This window comes from Watersipora subatra, chromosome 11 (genome assembly GCF_963576615.1).
Source record: "Watersipora subatra chromosome 11, tzWatSuba1.1, whole genome shotgun sequence".
NCBI lineage: Eukaryota > Metazoa > Bryozoa > Gymnolaemata > Cheilostomatida > Watersiporidae > Watersipora > Watersipora subatra.
The window spans coordinates 6,227,718-6,248,055 of NC_088718.1; the positions used below are offsets into that span (position 1 = coordinate 6,227,718).

The following is a 20,338-nucleotide window of genomic DNA, read 5'->3' on the forward strand; positions in this document are numbered from 1 at the left end:
TAACGCTTCCTTTGCATTGAAAGAATGCGGTGAGTCTATAATGGCCATGCCGAATGCGATTTGATTTTCCCGTTTTAAAAAAGGATTAGAAATGAAATTGCTTAGCAAAAAGATTTTTTATTGGTTTCGTTGGAGACAAAATTTGATTGGTTCAGCTAATGTGTAGGCTTCGTAATGAAAAGAAAAATTAAACCCTATGGATAAGCCGATACATCGGCTTACAGTCTGTACTTTTATTACCGCGAAAGCCGATACATCGGTTTACGGTAGTGGAAGAGTTAAGCAGTTAAAACGACTGAAGAACTAGTAGTAATAAACCACTACTAAATAACTAGTACCCAGTTGTAGTTAGTTTAATGAGTGATGTTTATAGTGATATACAAACATCGCTGTCTGGCATATGTACTAGCATATGTATACAAACCTTTCTGGAAATTGTGCGCATTTCGACTTGCAGGGTTTATGTAGGGCTTATTCGCACTTGATGATCAAAAAGCTTGTGGGGACAACTACTGTTGTATTAGTAATGTCGTGATACCATAATAGTTGTAGTCTTGATGTTAGCATTTATTGTGTTTGTACATACTTCTTTTAAAGACTTCTTTTAATTAGTTCTGTGAAGGAAGCACTATTTTCATAGTGTGATGATGCGGATTTGTGTGATAGGTGTACCAATATACCAATGTTCCAATGTACTATTGTTTCAATATACATTCACATGCTGCAGATGAACGCTGGAATTTTATTAAAAAAATACAGAGTTCGACGCCAGTGGCCATACCGACGCACTCCTGTCTCACTTAGCCTCTTTTCAAAATATGAACAACTAAACTGTGGAAAACGTTTGAAATGGAATAGCTTGCGGCATTTCTTGCACATCATTCCCAAGTGTCATTTCAATCTTTCAAAAGCGTGAAACATTCTATAAAAGTTTATATGAGTGACACACTCGCTTGAGTTGCGGGTTTCTGCGGTCTCCATTTTGCAGATGACGCAAACATAGACTAACCCCATCATGGACATATAGTGATGGTAACTGCTCCTGCTTCCAGACTAGCAAGACTAGCAAGACAGAAGCTGGATTTAGGTGTAACTACTCTTTTGTAGCTACTAAACGCATTGTGTATTTTGCAAGATTTCATATTCCAAATGCTAGAAAGTTGTTTGATTTTGAGAATGTACTAGAAAGCCAAGAATTCGTGTTACATCAAATGGTTTGCAAAATACAGATTATTGCAGCTACCTCATTCCAGTGTTGTTTGCACTTGAGAAATAATTGCAATTATTACACCATTATATTTAACAACATATACACACAAAAAGGTTCTATGCCCTTGAGATTAGAATAAAGACATTCAGGACTGATCACGATTTAACTGGCACACTTTAGCCAAGGTGATTTAGACTTGCCATTGGGTAGAGACTAGGGCATCGGGTTTAGTCATTCCTATTTCGAAATTTTGCGGCCAAGCGAGACAGGAGCACACCGCTATGACCTCTAGCATAAAATTTTTAACAAAGCAGCAAAGTATTTTTACAAACATTTGAAATTCTGCAACATGCGAATGTCCTTTGGAGCGCATATCGATCGGTAGTTCCATGTGCACACAACTCCAAATCTGCATCATCCGCACTAGGTAAACAGTGTACATAGTTGCTATGGCTGTTTATTAACAAATAGTGTGTAAAGCTGGCTTTTTATCATTTTTTTCTACTGTTTGTATATTATTGAGGATTGTGCGTCATTAGAAAGAGAAATAGACAAGGTGCAAATGAAATCAATGAAAATATGTAAATAAATTTCTAATTGATCTTTGTTGATCTTAGTCGAATGAAAGTGGCTGTAAAACATATATTTGAAAATCTAGCTTTGAAGATTTTGTGCTAGGTTTTATACAGCGCTTCTGCTTCTTTGCTAGTTTTTGTAGGTCTAGTAACATCTGCTCTAAGGTAGTCAGGAATGCTCATTATGCAAAATATATGTAACCAAATGGTTGCCATAGTAACTCGTTGGCTGTATCTTCCTGTAGCGCTCATCATCAACATAAAGCCTGCATATGGTGCCAAGGAAAAAGAACTATTTGTTAGCGCTTCATGCCTCTCCAGTTTGGATGATATTGTAATTCGGTGCAGCAAACCAAATGAGAAGATAAATATAAGAAGTGCTTCTTATGCTAATGCTGAAGACTGCAGTAATCCCCCTGTAGACAACGACTGTGTACAACCAAGGTGGGTGCAAGACATCGGAGATCTTTTGAAGCAGAAAATTTCATGATAGCTGCTAGATAGCAGAGCATGCAAATTAATTACTTATGATTGATGCACTCATAGATGGTGTAGTCTTTTTATCTTTGTTAGCAGCCTTGACTTTGAAAACGCTAACATATTACAAGTAGGAACATAGTCTTTATTTGAATTCATTAAATTTTTCATTTATGCATTTATATCAGAGATGTTATATATAAAGCATAATTTCACATGTCATACACTGTGTTTCCATGTTTCGCATGGGTTCGGAGTTGCCCGCTGCCGATGAATGCCCACCCTATCGTTTCACGATTCAGAGTTGCACCATATAGATATTTCCCTTGAAAACAAAACTAGTATATATAGGCTTTTGGGTCATGGTCGCATTCCAATTCATTGGTAGTCAACTAATGCGCTAAAATGTCGTAAAAAGGCTTCACACTAACAAAGTCATCCTTGTATGAGCAAGTACGAGAATTTAACATGTAAATAACTGTTAATCATTGACATGGAGAGAGACAAGTCAAACAGAAACAGTAATGAATATCTGTGGAACGTTTTGGGTGGTTGTGCGCTAAAATATTTTCAATTCCACTGGGGAGAGCTTAGCCCAGTGTTATCAATCCATCAGTAAGAATGTTTCTATGATGTAGCAGTACTTTTACAGCGAATGATTTTGCACAAATTTGGCAAAGCAAAATGGCGTCGAATCTAGTGCTGCACGATATCTTTGCATGTACATTCGATTATTTGGTCTCAAAATATATCGAATATTGAACATTGGAGTTGTCTTCTTTCGATATATAGTGTTAGGCTTTAAGATTAACATGATATGAAAGGATATTGCTTAATATCAGTTGAAAAACAGGAGTTGTCACCTCGTTACAATAAAGAGAGTAGACAACTCTATTTTTGCAAAATAAAATCAGTCGATATTTCGATAAAATATCGGCTTCGATATTCATAAACTTGAAAACTGACCAAATATAAAATCATCCACTGAAATATATCGTCATATCAAATTATATCGTGTTATCGTGCAGCACTAGTCGAATCTGTTCGGATTTTATCATTTTCACAATGTGAGATGGAAACAACGCTGAACCCATTTGAAGCACAGAAACGCATCGATATGTTTAAGATCTTTGAGCTGATTTGTTGAGTGCTCAAATTTCTTGGGCTGCTTGCCCATTTAGTAGTGACTGTTCGCTTTCCTCTAGTGCTTCCCCTGCTATCATTACTGATATCCCTACACTGACTTTTACAGTATGACTCTTGCCAATGAGGCTCAGGTGAATTGTAATGGCCTACGTCAGTGCACAATCAATGTGAAATCCATAGACACATTCAATTCTGAGCAACAGCTAACATACGGTATTGACTCCGAAGAGATTACTGTAAGTTACTCAGAGTTGTCATCTCTTTCAGTGCTTGAAATATTTTAGTTGTCAACAAGGTTGTCTGTTTAGCGAGGCTTTGTTAGGATTGTTTTCTTTTCATGATTTGTGCCACGAATACGGTATCCTTATTTTGAGGAGGCAACTCTTCATCAATTATTATTTAAAAGAGGCTGATTTCCTGTTACTCGCTAATAAATGTTCAATCTCTCATCGATGTACATAGTTTTCGGGTCAACATAGGTCATAATTGCGTGTTTTGTGCTGGTACCACAGTGTTAATTTTGTTTACAATAAACTGCAATCGTGTTATGATAAAAACCCGTGTTATGATGGCATCTGTCACTCATAGATATCAATGACAGGGTGATCTTTTATATTTGTGATTCCTTGTAGCTGCCCTAGGAAGTTTCAAGTTCAATCATCAGCTAGTCACAAATAATAATGAACATGTAGTTAGAGTGGGGTTTGTTAAAAACACATTGGGATTTTAATGGCCAACATAATTATATTCCTAATGATTAGCTTGTCAACTAAAATAATATAGAAGTATTTTTCAAAAATATAATTATAAATAATACTACAGGTAATATAAATATATTAATAAATGACTAATATATACATTTATCTAAAATAAATATAAAGTAATTTAGCTAAACTAAGATAAGAAATATTTATTTCAAGTATAACTAATTTATATATTTGTACATATTTCAGTATTCTATGGATACTTGTACAGTCAATGGCTACCTTCAACAGAGTGTCCCCATGAATCTCTATCAAGTCAAGTACGAGTGTCACGGTTAGTCTACTTTTTGGTGTGTTATCTAACTTCCTTTTCTTTGGTGAGAGTTTGCTTTCTTTTCCTTTCCTCGCTGTATTGGTGCTTAGAAAATGTAATGCTTGTCATTATTTTCTCACTATGGTTGAATGGGTATTGTGCTGGCAGCAACTAATTCTCTCTATACAGATACACCCTGAGTAACATTTTACTTTCCAGAAGTGTGATTAACAAGGTGACCAGAGGTTCGTCTAATAAATTGTACGATCTAGGTAACAAATTAGTATTTTTCGAACAACTCCAGTTCAGTCGGTTAAAAAAGACTTCACTTGAAAATGAACTTGCAAAAAATTTCAGTAGATTTTAACAGAAAGTATCAGTGTTTTTCTATGATTTGCGATTGGTTTTGATGTTTGAGTTGATCTGGCTGCCAGGACATTTCAAGATTAAAATTAACAAAACTTGATTGTGGTTATAATGCTCAGATCAAGCGAAGGTGCGATTATGACATTTATAGTTGCAAAGAGACCAACAGAATAGAAAAGCGTAATGCTGTAACTTGAATGCATTACCCGATATCAACGATAGCAACTAGTCACGTGGTTTTGCACTTTTTCTGTCAGCGCTTAACCTAGATCAAGGTTTTTCGATTTTAATCTGAAATGTCTCGGCAGTCAGATCACCTCAAACATCTGAAGCAATCACAAAGGATAGAAAAATGCTAATATTTTTTGATATCTACTAAATTTTGTGTAAGTTCCTCATTAAGCAGAGTATTTATGTAGGTAGTATCACTAAATTACAGGTTATTTAAAGCCTTAATCTTTAGTTCCAGGCTAAAATGTACAAAATGTATGACCCAAAAACAACCGATGTCTCCACTAGTCATTTGATGTGTGAAAATGGTTTTTTATTCGAGTTGGTCACGGAGTTAACGGCGTTCATATTTTACGTATAGAACGATCGTGCGAACACTCAGAGCTGAATTTCTCAGTAGTTCTATTGAATAAAGTTAAATCATTGTTGAGGCATCGTAACGAACGACTTTCACTTACGTCTCCTTTGATCGTTTTATTATAATATCACTCTTTCAATCAGTTTGTACACTCCGAAAAGGTAAAATATTCTAGCAATGTGGAGGTGGAGTTTGTCATTCAAGGTCAAATCTAGTGCGCAAACTGATAGCCAATGATCTTTAGTTTGGAAACAAATCGTGGTTAGTTGAAGCATTTAGGAATTTGGACTGACATTTTGTAAATAATAATGAACAATTCTTTTATACATAACCAAATGACTGATTGAGATCGTAGTTGTTTTTTGAGTCATGGCTGAACACGCATGAAAATTTTAGTCCGAGCAAAAATACTTCTAATGGCCTGAAATTTTTACGTAAATTTTTATGTAATTTTTATGTAAAATTATTAAAAACTGCCTTATAATATAGAATTAACGAATTGTTTTACTTGAACATGGCCCTAGAAGTCCTTGAACATTTACATGTTGATATTTAATTTGCTTTTTTTGTGTTGTTTATGCTCAAGTTTTATTGCTATAACTAAACATCTAAGTATTCATATTCTGTGCTGGCAGGATTATTTTGTCTAAAAATGACTAGTTCTATTATTAAAAAATACAAGAGAGGTCAAAAACTGAGTCTCTAAGGTGTTCAGTATTTGTTGAGTTCCTTCATTTATTTAAGTTATCCCGGTTTTTCACACGCTTGTCGGCGACCAGGCTGAGGGTTTCTATGTTGAATCTTGGATTGTAAATATTTATTTAATTGGATTTATATTACTTTTTGAGGTGACTTTGCGGTTATCAAACAGATGAGATTGATGTTTTTAAAATCACACATGGACAGGTTAATATTGGTTAATGTATTGGTTAATATTGGTTTTTTTAAATGAAAACTTCTGCATGCTTAATCAGAACTACATATATGTCACTCTTTGTTGTTTCACCCTCTTCTGCTATGCATCTATGAACTCCTCTCTATTATTTATGCATCTATGGTGGTGATCTACTGGTGGTATCTTAGTGCTCATGTTACTCTCCCGTCCTACCACTATTGTTGTTTTGTGGTTCCTCTTACAGCTTCTAACACTGATATCTCTGCCTCAAGGCTAGCTCTTGGCCTATCTAACTATAGAGTTAGGAGAGACTCAATGTTTACCGGCCGTAAAGCTGGGAACAGCGAAAAAATCGATGCCGAAGCTAAAGGTGATAGAGGAAGATTTTCTTTCGTCATGTTTATGTCGCTTGGCCACTGCATCGTCAGCTTTCAGTTGTAGTCCAGCAGCTTTTTGTCTCGCTTCTGTTGCATTTTTACTTTTCCTTTTATTTTTGACTTCGCAACATTGATTCGATGCGGAAGGATTTGCCTTCACTCACTCTTGATGACATCATTTTTTCTTTATTATTGCACCATTCTGTGTGTGTCATAGTGTTTTGAGTTCCAATGACGTATGTCCGAGCACATCAGGTAAGTAGTGTAGACATGATGTTGCATAGACATACAGGCTCTCTATACAAATGTGGCACTGCAGTTTTGATAGCATCTATAGTAACCTATTCTCTCTTATGCCAATGTTTGATATAGAAAATGTCATTTGACTTGACAGAGTTATCCGTCTGCAACGAACTTTCTGATGAAGTTATAGATCTGACTATTGCAACTGATAAGTACCCCGAAAAGAGTGTGACAAACCCGACCTGCGAATGTACCTACTCGTCATCTGAAACAGAGTATCACCTCAATGGCTATACCAGGTGTAATGTGAGTTTTGTGGCATATTAACTAATCTCTTAGTTTAAAAAGATTGAGGGGGTAACTTCTTATCTTTTGTCACCTTGATCTGTTGTTACATAAATTGTAGAACAATGGAACTCCTACTTACGAAAGACTCTACGTATAGAATTTTTTTGTTACGAAATGTGTTGTAGTGAAAATTGTTCTTCGACCTACGAGATATTTTTTTAGAGACAAAAGGCCTTTCGTATTATGGCCTGTTTTGTATAATGGCACTGTACGTCAAGCCTGAATCAGTTTCATTCGTTAGCAAAAGTAGGTAAAGAAAAATTGTTTTGTTGTTGTTCGTTGTATACTTTGGAGTTATCACGTATCCTATGAAAGGTAGAACAACTTTAGATTCTAGCACTTCATTTTATGCGTTTCTGGATATTTTTTTCAGTTCATCGCGACGTAAATGAAATTTTCTACATACATTTTCAAATATTTATTCTGAACAAAATCAAAACAACAATACCAACAAAACAATACCAACAATCAAAACCAACCTTCTCGGACTGTCGTCCTCCTACTCACGGCGGTCTCTGCTTTGCCTCGCATAGACGGCCAACGTTCAGACGGCCATGTTTGTCGAAAGGTAAACAAACATACTGTTTTAGTTTTTGTTCATTATTATTCTGCTCTTTTTCCATGTGTACGTTTTCTTTTTATTATGTTATAATATAATAATAAAATTGTACTGTTTATTTGTTATATGCTTCATGTTACTACATGTATTTATTATCTATACAATTAGCATGTCTGAGTTTTGTGCGGACTTGGAATGGATTAGGGCATTGACATTGTAAAATGGGTTTCAACTTACAAACATATCTACTTACGAAACCGAGTACTTTCGTAAGTAGAGGTTTCGCCGTATTTGTGATTTCACTTTTTTCTAATTTTCCTTAATTGACAAACAACTGGCACATTTAGTAGCCATCTAGTTTTATATAGTTTTTTATACTATTTACTACATGTACTACTTTTTTGTACATGTACTATTACACGATCAGGCGGTTAGTCAAGCGTCAGTTATTTTGGAATAGGTTTCTAAAGAAGCACTCACGATGCGTTAGATGACAAGGGTACTCATCTACTGTATGTAATAGTACCTAGATACATCGATACCTCTCAAGTACGGCATGGGAAAAAATTATATTTGTAATTCCAACTATGGGATTCTCGTTATTTAAATCGACTTTGAGACCTTGCACCAACTTGAGGCTAAACATTATACGGTGTTTCTTACGCAATATAAGCCAAAACTTCATAAATTCATTACTTTATGTGTAATTTATGATAAAGGGTTACGTTATAGGAGCGCCTACTGTATTTATATAAAAAGTGAGGATTGGTAATGTACTCAGAAGGTTGAAACACATGCATGTGTACAATGGCCATGTCAGTGTATGAGATAGCTTACAAGGTCAATGCCTGTCATGTAGTTTTTTAGAAAATTGATGGAGACATGATATACATAGTGCCGGTTACATCACTGGGTATAGAAGGCTTTCTTGCAACTAGATCTTCCAACTTTTTGCTGTTTTTTTCACGTCAATTGGAAAAACAAGGACGGATTATATTTGGAAGAAGCATAAATTTTCGAGCATATAGTGACTAAATGAGCAAAATTTCACCACAAATTATTTTAAACTCGATTATAACTGGATATTAAAGATTTAGGTATTGGGCATGACCTGACTAATACGAGTTGAAGAGTTTATGATGAATCATTATATTTCTAGGGCACAGTTATGTTTATTACGGAGGAGTTTTATACAAATGGTGAGAGCGAACAACTGGAGTACAAATGCATAGATGAAGTTGGTGGCGACTACATGACTTTAGGTAAGTTTGCTGCTATACTTCATGCTGTGGTTCATTATCTGGGAAATCATTCGCGATGAAGTCGAACTCCTTGAAAAACATCCATAGGTAAATTTAAGAGCTGATTAGCACATGCAATTTTTAACAAAACTTTAATAATACTTGTGGTCAGCAGCTTTTGCATATTTCCTGTTGCACATTTGGCTTGCAGCATGTGGAGGACATTGGGTTCAAGAAAATCTCCTTTGCTGTCTACAGTTAGTCTAGTTTAATCACTACTATTTCTATATCTAGCACATGATGGGTCCATTTAAACCTTTTCTATAATCTATGACTAATTGTATAACCTTCTTTCACCTCTGACCTTCAGTAACCATAATTTGTAGTTGATTATATTTGATGAATGTAAACTCTCCCTGTTCTACCAGTATCTCACCATGTCACACCTGTCTTAACATGTCATATGGATAGTCAGGAACAGTTTCAGATCAGCATTTACTAAGTCTCAATCAAAATGCACAATCTACGTAATATAGACTATCAATATTTAGATAAAAGTCATACACTGCTTGACAGTTTAATCATGGCTTATTATATCTGAATTTCCTTTCTAGTTTGTGATTTTTAATCGCATTCAAGTATTTGTTTTATCAGTTTTAACTTGAGCAAAGGATTGAGAGTTTTTAGATCTCATTGTGTTGCCTGAAGGAAATCCCGCTCCCTTTTCCTAGCATAATGTGTTGGTTCCATTTGGTACATCACAGTCATTGTATGCAAATTTGACAAGTTAATTTGACAATCCCACTTTAGTAAAAGAGGAGGAAAATCTTGTGGTCCTAGTTATATATGCTATGCTGCTTTTGTATGTTACATCAGCTAAATTCATAGTGCTTAGTAAGTTGAAATCATGAAATACCCACGTTTTAACATAAATACAATCCATTTTTGGGCAGTAGTAAAGATAAATGACTAGTACACAGTAGTAAATATGATAGACAAGTACACAATAGTAAATATGATAGACTAGTATACAGTAGTAAATAAGATAAACTAGTACACAGTAATAAATATGATAGACTAGTATACAATAGTAAATATGATAGACTAGTATACAGTAGTAAATATGATAGACTAGTATACAATAGTAAATATGGTAGACTAGTATACAGTAGTAAATATGATAGACTAGTACACAGTAGTAAATATGATAGACTAGTACACAATAGTAAATATGATAAACTAGTACACAGTAATAAATATGATAGACTAGTATACAATAGTAAATATGATAGACTAGTATACAGTAGTAAATATGATAGACTAGTATACAATAGTAAATATGGTAGACTAGTATACAGTAGTAAATATGATAGACTAGTACACAGTAGTAAATATGATAGACTAGTACACAATAGTAAATATGATAGACTAGTATACAGTAGTAATTATGATAGACTAGTATACAGTAATAAATATGCTAGACTAATATACAGTAGTAAATATGATAGACTAGTACACAGTAGTAAATATGATAGACTAGTACACAGTAGTAAATATGATATACTAGTATACAGTAGTAAATATGATAGACTAGTAAACAGTAGTAAATATGATAGACTAGTATACAGTAGTAAATATGATAGACTAGTACACAGTAGTAAATATGATATACTAGTATACAGTAGTAAATATGATAGACTAGTAAACAGTAGTAAATATGATAGACTAGTATACAGCAGTAAATATGATAGACTAGTATACAGTAATAAATATGATAAACTAGTACACAGTAGTAGATAGGATATGCTTGGCTTTTCTTAGTACAAAACCTTTCATTGTAGAGTGATATAGTGTGGACAATCCTTCAAACAATGTTCATATCAGCATGATACCCACATGTGTATGTCTCAAGTCCATAATGTATTGCATGTGTTATAAACATAGAATTATACAAGAACAAGGTGTATAATATTACTGACGATTCTATTCAATCTCTCTATTTGTTTGTCGCATTTTCTGCTCCTCTTTGTCCGTTAGGGGGACATAACGCAAACGACCCAACAGCAGGTATGATGCTACATCGCTTTTATTTCTATCACTTGACGTAGTTACCTTATAATAAACTTAAAATATAGCCAAGTACTTATATATTGTTTAAAGAGAGTAAACATGAATTATATCTGTCGTACCACTGTTTCACAGCAGCATATTTCCCTTGGCACCACCCACCAGCTAGAGCAGTTCAGAGTGTCATCATTCTCTGCAAGGTCATATAGTTTTGTATGAGTTTCTACGAGCTGTTTATGTCTAATTTTCAGAAGTTTCAGACAAATAAAACCGAGTTCGTCATTTATTTTTTAACAAATTGTTAATTTAAGTTCTTCAAAACATCTTGGTAAACTCGAGTCTCTTTAGCTAGCAAATATTTAAGAACTTTTACTGTTAGATGACGATTATGTCTGAAGGAATAAAGTTGTACATTCAAGCCTCTTCACTCAATCTATTTATTTGTCATCGTATTTTGAAGTCCCATCAGAATACATTGTAATTGCTTTACCTTATTCCACCACCTAAGAACGAATAAGAACTCCTTAAGAATACATTGTAATTGCTGTACCTTATTCCACCACCTAAGAACGAATAAGAACTCCTTAAGAATGGACTTACACAAACTTTCAGTAGAGTTTATCAAAAAGTATCGGAATATTTGTATTATTTGTGATTGTTTTTTATGCTTGAGGAGATCTGACTGCCAGAATGTTTCAAAATTATAATCGACAAAACTTGATCACGGTTAAAATGCTCAGATCACGCGAAAGTGTGATTATGAGGTATATAGTTGCAAAGATATCGACAGAATAGAGAGGCTTAGCGCTGCAACTCGAACACAATGTCTGATATCAGCTATTTCAGTGGTAACAACTAGTGACATCATCTCGCACGTATTTTTCTTCTGATCATTTTAATCGCCATTAAGCTCTATTGATTTTAATCTTAAAACATCCTGGCAATCGAAAACACCACAACCATCAAAAACAATCGCAAATGATGTAAAAAATTTCACAAAAGTTATGTGCAAGTTCGTCTTTATGAACTAGGCTTCTGCCAGCATATTTTATAATTTTTTATTTTTTACGCGTAATTTTAACTAGCATCTTAATGTAATTTATGAAAATGCAATTTTTTGAGGTATTCAACTGTTGGAGCTACCTCAAATTTAAAAGCAAGTTTATGCTCGACTTTCACATCTTATGGTGGATATTTATTCATTGTAAGGTAAGATTTGCGTGGCAAGCATCATTCATTTGGACAGAGTAGCAGTACTAATCAACTTGCTTCCAAACCACCTTTTTCATCTCAGCCTAAACACTAGTCTAGGTGTGACCTTGACACTCTGGACTGGCCTCGCGACATATGAGAGTGACTCGAACTCCTGCCCACCTTGCCTACCTATAGACATCTCATAGTATCCATCTATGGTTTTTACTCAGAAACCCGTGCGAGCATGCATCAGCTAATTTTGTTTAACTTGCTTTATTGGTTCAATTTTTACAAAATTAATTGAAGTGCATGTCATATTACTAAATGGCTTATGCATGCTCGCTGAGAGAAAGGTTTTAAGTTGGTTCTAGCTCGTGTTAGTCTTGCAAAACAGCTCCGGATAACACTTCCGGCTGGCTTTTCCATATAGATTTAGTCACCCATTCGGTTACATTTTTGTGCATTTTCCTCCCTTTTTTGAATCGAAATAACTGTTTGCACAATGTTTTTGCTGTGCTTTTGGTTATTCGTGTTCTAATGCAGCGATGACTGTCACGTTTACTCATTATCTTTGTTATGATCTGTTCTTGTTTTAAACAAGTAAATAAATGGTAAAAAGTGAGTCAAATATAGATATTGTGCTAACTTACTAATAAGAACGAGTATTTGTACTGAACAAAAACAGATTTTCAATGGGTGTTTTTTGCTGACGTGGGGTACGAGCAGACACATGACCAGCGATTTGTGCTCATCTGTGTTTATGGGTCGGGTGGGCAGGATAAAGAAGTTAAAGATACGTGTTAGATAGTGTTAGGATGGACAGGGCCTTTTAATAAAACCAGCTAAACAAAAAAGATCTGTTGATGACTTTTACTTCATGAAGTGTTAGATTCAACTTGTGCTAGAGAGCAGCAGCATTACTGAATGAAGAAATTGTCATTGAGCTGTATTTGAAGGGAGTAAAGAGCCTCACACAATCAAAGTTCGCATAGACGTGGAAAGAAGTGATGAAGAAAGTTCCTATGAAATACACTGGTTCAGTATGTATAGTTTACTATCTGCATATACTGTACATAGTTATTAGTTGTACTATCTAGTATGAATAGGTTATGATCTGTTAAGGATATATATTTAAGTTAAACTTATCAATTTTAGCTGATTCAAAAGTAACAGTACATCTGAGATTTATATGAAATATTTTGCAGTTGTGTAAATTAATCCTTTGTTTTTCGCTGTCAAACGGGACTGCCAACCATAGCCTGTCCTGACAAACTGTTGTTTTTTGCGGAGTTGTCCCCTGTCGAGTGGAGCAAACAAAACAACAGCTTGTCATAATACGCACTGCACCTGATGCATCAGCTGCACCGAAAGAGAGTTGTTCTTTTTCGTCTATGCGACCTGGCTGCGATATTATGTCGGTCGCTCCACTGGTAATCACAAGGATTTAGCCCAAAAGTTAATGTAGAAAAAAAAAGATAAAAATGCTAACATTAAGCCATCTTTAAACTGCAACTGAGGTTGCAAAAAGTCATACTGTAATGGCCTGATCTGGCTAATGTTGAACTTCTGTAGCAGAGGTCATGGTAATTGAATTTCAGCATCCATATAACTTATCTATTTATAACAGGGGTTCTTGACCAGTGGGAAATTTTCCACCAGTGGGAAATTTGAGGTGGGAAATTCTCAAGCTTCAGATTGAGAATATTGATTACGCGCATTTCAAGGATATAGCTGTTGTACTGTATTTTCACCACATACATGGTGCAGATACATGCTTTTATTGTGGGTAGAACTGTATTAATACGGAAACCAAGCCTTGTGATGTATCAAGCAGCTTATTGGATAATTAGTCTGCATTGCATCAGCTATGCATCACTACCATACTACTGAGGCATCACACAAGCATACACCAAATATACCAAAGCTAGTAAAAAATAAACAGCAGCAGAGGGCCCACTAAGCGTTCATGACTGCTGACTTTGTACTGTGTTTATTATAATTAAATTACTCTATTGTTGTGTTTATCTTGAACTTTATTTTTCCATAAATAAAAAGTATATCATGACAAACTATCCATAAAATATGATTTCTATCACAGTTCAATTGATAATTGATTCATTTTGACTGTATGACAAAATGCTATCTGAAAAACCTCCTCCTGCAATCTGAAGGTGGCAAAAATACCACAATTTTCGGCTGCTAGAGAGGGGGAAATCTCAAAGTGTGGTTTGTCAATGTGGGAAATACACGGAAAAAGGTTAACCACTGATTTATAATCTAATTAACTGAAAACCATGAATGAACCAGCGATGAAACTGAATTTACTTTAGAACAAATAAAATTGACCGATACAAAAATACAAATAAAACTGACTGTGCGCACAAATAATAACATGTTTAGTTGCTGTTGTAGCCCAAGTTTTTAAGTTCCACTAAAGTCTACCGCAGAGACTGGTCTCTGGTTAAACGTTTTTATCTTATTTTTCTTCTACATAATATTTTGGGCCAAGTATGTTATGATTACCAGTGCAGCGACGGACATAACATCGCGGCCAATCCGCATAGACGGAAGAGAACAACTACCTTTCAGTGCAGCTGATGCATCAGCTGCAGTGCGTATTGTGACAAGCTGTTGTTTTGCTCGCTCCGCTCGACGGAGGACAACTCTGCAAAAACAGCAGTTTGTCAAGATAGGCTATTTTGCCAACTGTAGCAAAAGGTGAAAATCCGTGAAACAGAAACTAATAAACCCATATCTAATAAAGTCACTTTTTATTAATCGGAGGAATTATTCTCTTTTTCTTAAGTTCATTTGCTGATTTTGATATGAAAAGATTCACCATGTCTTACTCCGCTGTGTTTTAGGTGCAAAATATGTGGAAATGTGATTACAAGCTCTTAAAAGCTCAAAAACGAACAGCTAATCGCAGCCACACAAGACCGCCGTAGTTTGGATTCTCTTTCCAAAACAGCTCAAATGTAACGTAGTTGTGGGAGATGGTTTCTGTTTACACTTTCATGCAACCTTATTCGTCGAAATATTTTCACCAATATACTTCACGCATTCAATAAAACCATGTCTATTGTTCTTACGCATCTGTTTTATCGTCATTGTAATGCTGTCACTTTTAGCAGTGATATCTTATAACTTACCGTAAAAATTCATTTAATTTTTTAACCTTACCTCGAAGGAGTACATATCATTGTCTGATTATCAAGACGAGTCTGTTGGTCACCTGTGATAATTGAAAAGTGCTGCAAAAATTATTTGCGAAGTATCGTGTCGCATGATCAGATTACGACTAGACGATTAGATAATGCCGAAACAAAACTGTAAAGTAGCGAGCATCTATATTTGATACGGGGGTCTTCGGTGAAACCCGAAGTGTTTGTCATAAATTAGTGCTATGATAAATTTATATCGAGCTTTTTATTGGCCTTTCAATTCACGTGAGAACATCACATGACAAGACCATAACCAAACTGTCATGACTACGTCAGAGAAATAAACAGATTCCAATCTACGGCGGCTTTTCGTTTTTGAGCTTTTAAGAGCTTGTAATCACATTCCCACATATTTGGCACCTACCACACAACAGAGTAAGACATGGTGAATCTTTTGATACCAAATAACTGTAAAGTAAATCTTTTTGCAAGTCAATCTTTAAGTTCATTAGGAGATTTAGAGGGTTGAGGGCATTTAAGAGGCATGGTGAAGGGTGTCACAGGTGCGTCACACTTTTACATTTCACAAAACATAAGAAAAGAGCGTACCGCGACAGCCCCTATTCTAATGATGCTCGCAGAGTAATCACTGGGCCAGAGTATGAGAGAGGAATTCATGTCTTTTATCTTTTTAATTTATACTCATTTATTTTTTAATGAATAGTCTTTACCCTGTGAAGGATAGCGAGGGGTTATTGTATAAGATTGTAGGAATTGATGAAGCACATGATCATATGGATATTCCTACCTTACATGTTGTTAGTATTGTAGGAATTGATAAAGCACATGATCATATGGATATTCCTACCTTACATGTTGTTAGTATTGTAGGAATTGATAAAGCACATGATCATATGTATATTCCTACCTTACATGTTGTTAATATTGTAGGAATTGATAAAGCACATGATCATATGGATATTCCTACCTTACATGTTGTTAGTACTGTAGGAATTGATAAAGCACATGATCATATGGATATTCCTACCTTACATGTTGTTAGTATTGTAGGAATTGATAAAGCACGTGATCATATGGATATTCCTACCTTACATGTCGTTAGTATTGTAGGAATTGATAAAGCACGTGATCATATGGATATTCCTACCTTACATGTTGTTAGTATTGTAGGAATTGATAAAGCACGTGATCATATGGATATTCCTACCTTACATGTTGTTAGTATTGTAGGAATTGATAAAGCACGTGATCATATGGATATTCCTACCTTACATGTTGTTAGTACTGTAGGAATTGATAAAGCACATGATCATATGGATATTCCTACCTTACATGTTGTTAGTATTGTAGGAATTGATAAAGCACATGATCATATGGATATTCCTACCTTACATGTTGTTAGTATTGTAGGAATTGATAAAGCACATGATCATATGGATAGTCCTACCTTACATGTCGTTAGTATTGTAGGAATTGATAAAGCACGTGATCATATGGATATTCCTACCTTACATGTCGTTAGTATTGTAGGAATTGATAAAGCACATGATCATATGGATATTCCTACCTTACATGTTGTTAGTATTGTAGGAATTGATAAAGCACATGATCATATGTATATTCCTACCTTACATGTTGTTAGTATTGTAGGAATTGATAAAGCACATGATCATATGTATATTCCTACCTTACATGTTGTTAGTATTGTAGGAATTGATAAAGCACATGATCATATGGATAGTCCTACCTTACATGTTGTTAGTATTGTAGGAATTGATAAAGCACATGATCATATGGATATTCCTACCTTACATGTTGTTAGTATTTTTCTCGTTTGATACTCTTACATAAAATAAATCAACTGTATATTTATTGTTTTTTATAAAACAAAAAATACCTGTCTTGCAATTCCTTTCAGTAATCTAAAAAATACTGTAGCACGATTGCTTAATACTGCGAGTCATCAGATTTATCTATCTGTATGTATTATATGTTTTGGCAGTCATAGGAGTACGACTTACAACATCATCCTCGAGTTGTTAATATAGAAGATATTAAATTTATCTTTTAGACATCAGAGGAAATTCCAAAACAAGAAAGACACAAACCATTGTCAAGGTCGACTGTGTCGGTGGCAAGCTATACTTGAAGGGTAGTGGTAAGTCGATTGCTTATTTTTTCGTACCTGTAATTTATGCTGTTACGCACATTTATTATAGGATCTCTTTTAGGTTTTCTCCAGCAAAATATCTGCTTAGACAATAAAACTTGAAAGATGAAAGAGAAAGTTTGTTCACTTAACTATTTATAATTTAAAATTTTCCATACTGACTGCATATATACATGTTATACAGCAATAACCTGCTTTCGCTTGTCAGAAAACTCATAACATCAGAATTTTAATAGGAACATGACCACTCGTGTTGTAACATCTTTTTGAAAGCATCAAGTGAAGTTTGGTGAAAATTGTGTAGGATGAAAATTGGTAAAGTCATTAAAATATATTCATGCTTTTTACACTCAAATTTCAGTGTATACTGCTCTAAAATGAGATCTCGATGAATTCTCAATATACTTGGCGATGTAACAAGATGACAGCCAATGCTCAGCATTGAAGACTTAAACTTGTGTATCTATGAGCCACAAGCTATTATATGTTATCAATTGAGACTTTGGCTTAATAAACAACTAGACAACTAATAAAAGTTTGACTGTGCACAGGTTACAACTAGATTCAGGCATGTGATAAATCTCTTATGTACTTTAGTTACAACCAATTAATAGCTGAGTGTATTAGTATTTAGCTAACAAAAACTAAGTTGGAAATCAACACTTAATCCAAAATCATCGTATTTCAAACTTGATCTTCCTGCTAATTACACCTGAAACTTCATCAGTCAGTCTTCACGCATGTTAATTACATATGTGTATTAAACGACTACCATATATTTTGGCATATTAGACAACTGTTAGATAAGACAAGTAAAATTTGAGCAAATTTTCGTTAATTTGCCATATATTGGTTGTATAAAATGACTGCTAAATTAATTGTATCTACTTTTTAAAAAAGTGATGCAATCTTCTGTTGACTCTTTACTTAGCATGCTGTAAACAATGGTTAGAGAGCATTTCGGCCAATAACGTATCAGCATCTTAGAAATTTTTGGGCATACTGTAAGGCGGATAAAATGCCATAACCAGGGACTTGAAAAACATCGTGTTCCACAACACATCGGAATCTGAAAAAAGCATATTCTAGGGTCACCGTATCCCAGGGTTTAACCGTATTGTGATACCTAGTTTTATTGAGAAATAAAGGTGTATGTAATCAACCATTTTTATTTACTAACAAAATGATACTGATTCTTCATATAAAGTAAAAATCTGCATGTAGAGATCAAGGTCTGACTTTTATCAGTTATATAAGATGATCCAAATTTTTAAGAGTAATTTTTTTTGTTTTATATAATACTAGCTGGAGTATTACCATAATAACTTTGGAGTCACTTTCTCATGTGTTGCAAGTGTTAATTCCTAAATAGTTTGTGTTATTTTATTCAAGTTGGAAGGGCTAGTGCTCCTTGTTGTGAGTCTCTGCTTTTCAGAATAAGCGCTGTAGACAAGTGTCAGCGCTTTGTTGTCCTTAGTTTGTATGGCGTTCATACTTTTCTTGGTAGTAGTAAGTTGACCGAAGTTAATGACATTGCATGTCCTTTGCTACTCACTTTATATCCATTGTTTGAGCAATCATTTACCTCACTGTTTTCATTCAACATTACTCCATATTATCAGTCGACTTGGCAGATTTCTAATCATTGTAATATCTTAATAGTATAGTTTTTAAGAGTAAGTTCTGTATTATTTTAGTTCAAGTGATACTCAAAATAGTTCTTCCAATTGTCGGTGTTCTTCTCATCATACTCATTATACTCTACTGCGTCATCAGCAAGAGAAGGTAAGTTTGGGTCTACTCTCTAACTACTGATCTAGTATAGTCTGGTAGTGTGACAATGGGAACTTTGAATAGCCTTGATCCTGTTTATAACTACTCGTTGAATTAAATAATGTTGGATACTATGACATTCTAGTGATATGCACTGAATTGGGTATAAAATCATAGATAACTAGCCTTTTATTATTTAGTCAAGAGTCTTTGGCTCAATAATTTATATTGAATAGATATGTATTGATATCGAAATTGTTAGTTCATTAAATTGTGAGTCTGCTTAACAGCTGATAAGGGATTGACAGATGACAGATGAAGTGACACACTTAGCAAGTGCTCTATTGGGAGAATACTTGCCAGCGTCACTTTAATGTGTGATTTATTTAATTCTTGCTTTGCTGAAAATAGGTTTGCCAATTTTCCGTGATGTGTGCCACAGTCTATGTGGTCTACAGGCCCCATGTAGCTGCTAAGGGCGCTAGTGTAGTTAGTGTTGGTAGATTTTGGTTGGAGGCGCAGCGTCTTTGACATGCGTCGGTGGTGTTTGGTGTCATCAGTTGCTAAAGTTCATTGACTTGTCCTCCCTTCATATCCATATTAGCTTTTATGGAGGGATGTTTTATTTCATTCAACAGTTTTTTAGTGGGAATTGGCACAGATATTTAAATATTGCTTCTCAGCTTATCAAGAGGTCTTCTAGAATCAAACAGTACTAGATTATGAGGACACATTCAGTAAGTTTGTCTAGCGGTTGTTTCGAGAGGTCATGTAATACGTTCATTCAGAATAATACGTTGTTGAGTTTGTTCAACCATAAAGCAAGGCTCGGCTCTAGCCTTGAATTCATTGACTCGACTGCGGAGATCGTCGGTGGAGGAGGAAGAAAGGAGCAATGTCAAGGTA

General features: G+C 34.8%; 1 protein-coding gene across 11 annotated transcripts in view; it reads left to right on the top strand.

The window, feature by feature from the left end:
* LOC137408300 (uncharacterized) overlaps window positions 1-20,338 on the top strand; it is a 129,812-nt gene that overhangs the window by 96,877 nt on the left and 12,597 nt on the right. For 6 of the 11 annotated variants that reach the window (XM_068094773.1, XM_068094770.1, XM_068094771.1 and 3 more), the window contains 2 exons: window positions 17,561-17,647; window positions 19,357-19,444. In XM_068094773.1, coding sequence (XP_067950874.1) covers window positions 17,561-17,647; window positions 19,357-19,444 — 175 coding nt within the window. Of the gene's footprint in view, window positions 1-2,030; window positions 2,230-3,514; window positions 3,645-4,361; window positions 4,447-7,046; window positions 7,202-8,961; window positions 9,065-11,080; window positions 11,111-13,260; window positions 13,345-17,560; window positions 17,648-19,356; window positions 19,445-20,338 lie in introns of all 11 variants that reach the window. The other 5 variants (XM_068094768.1, XM_068094767.1, XM_068094777.1 and 2 more) reach the window with 2 other exon arrangements.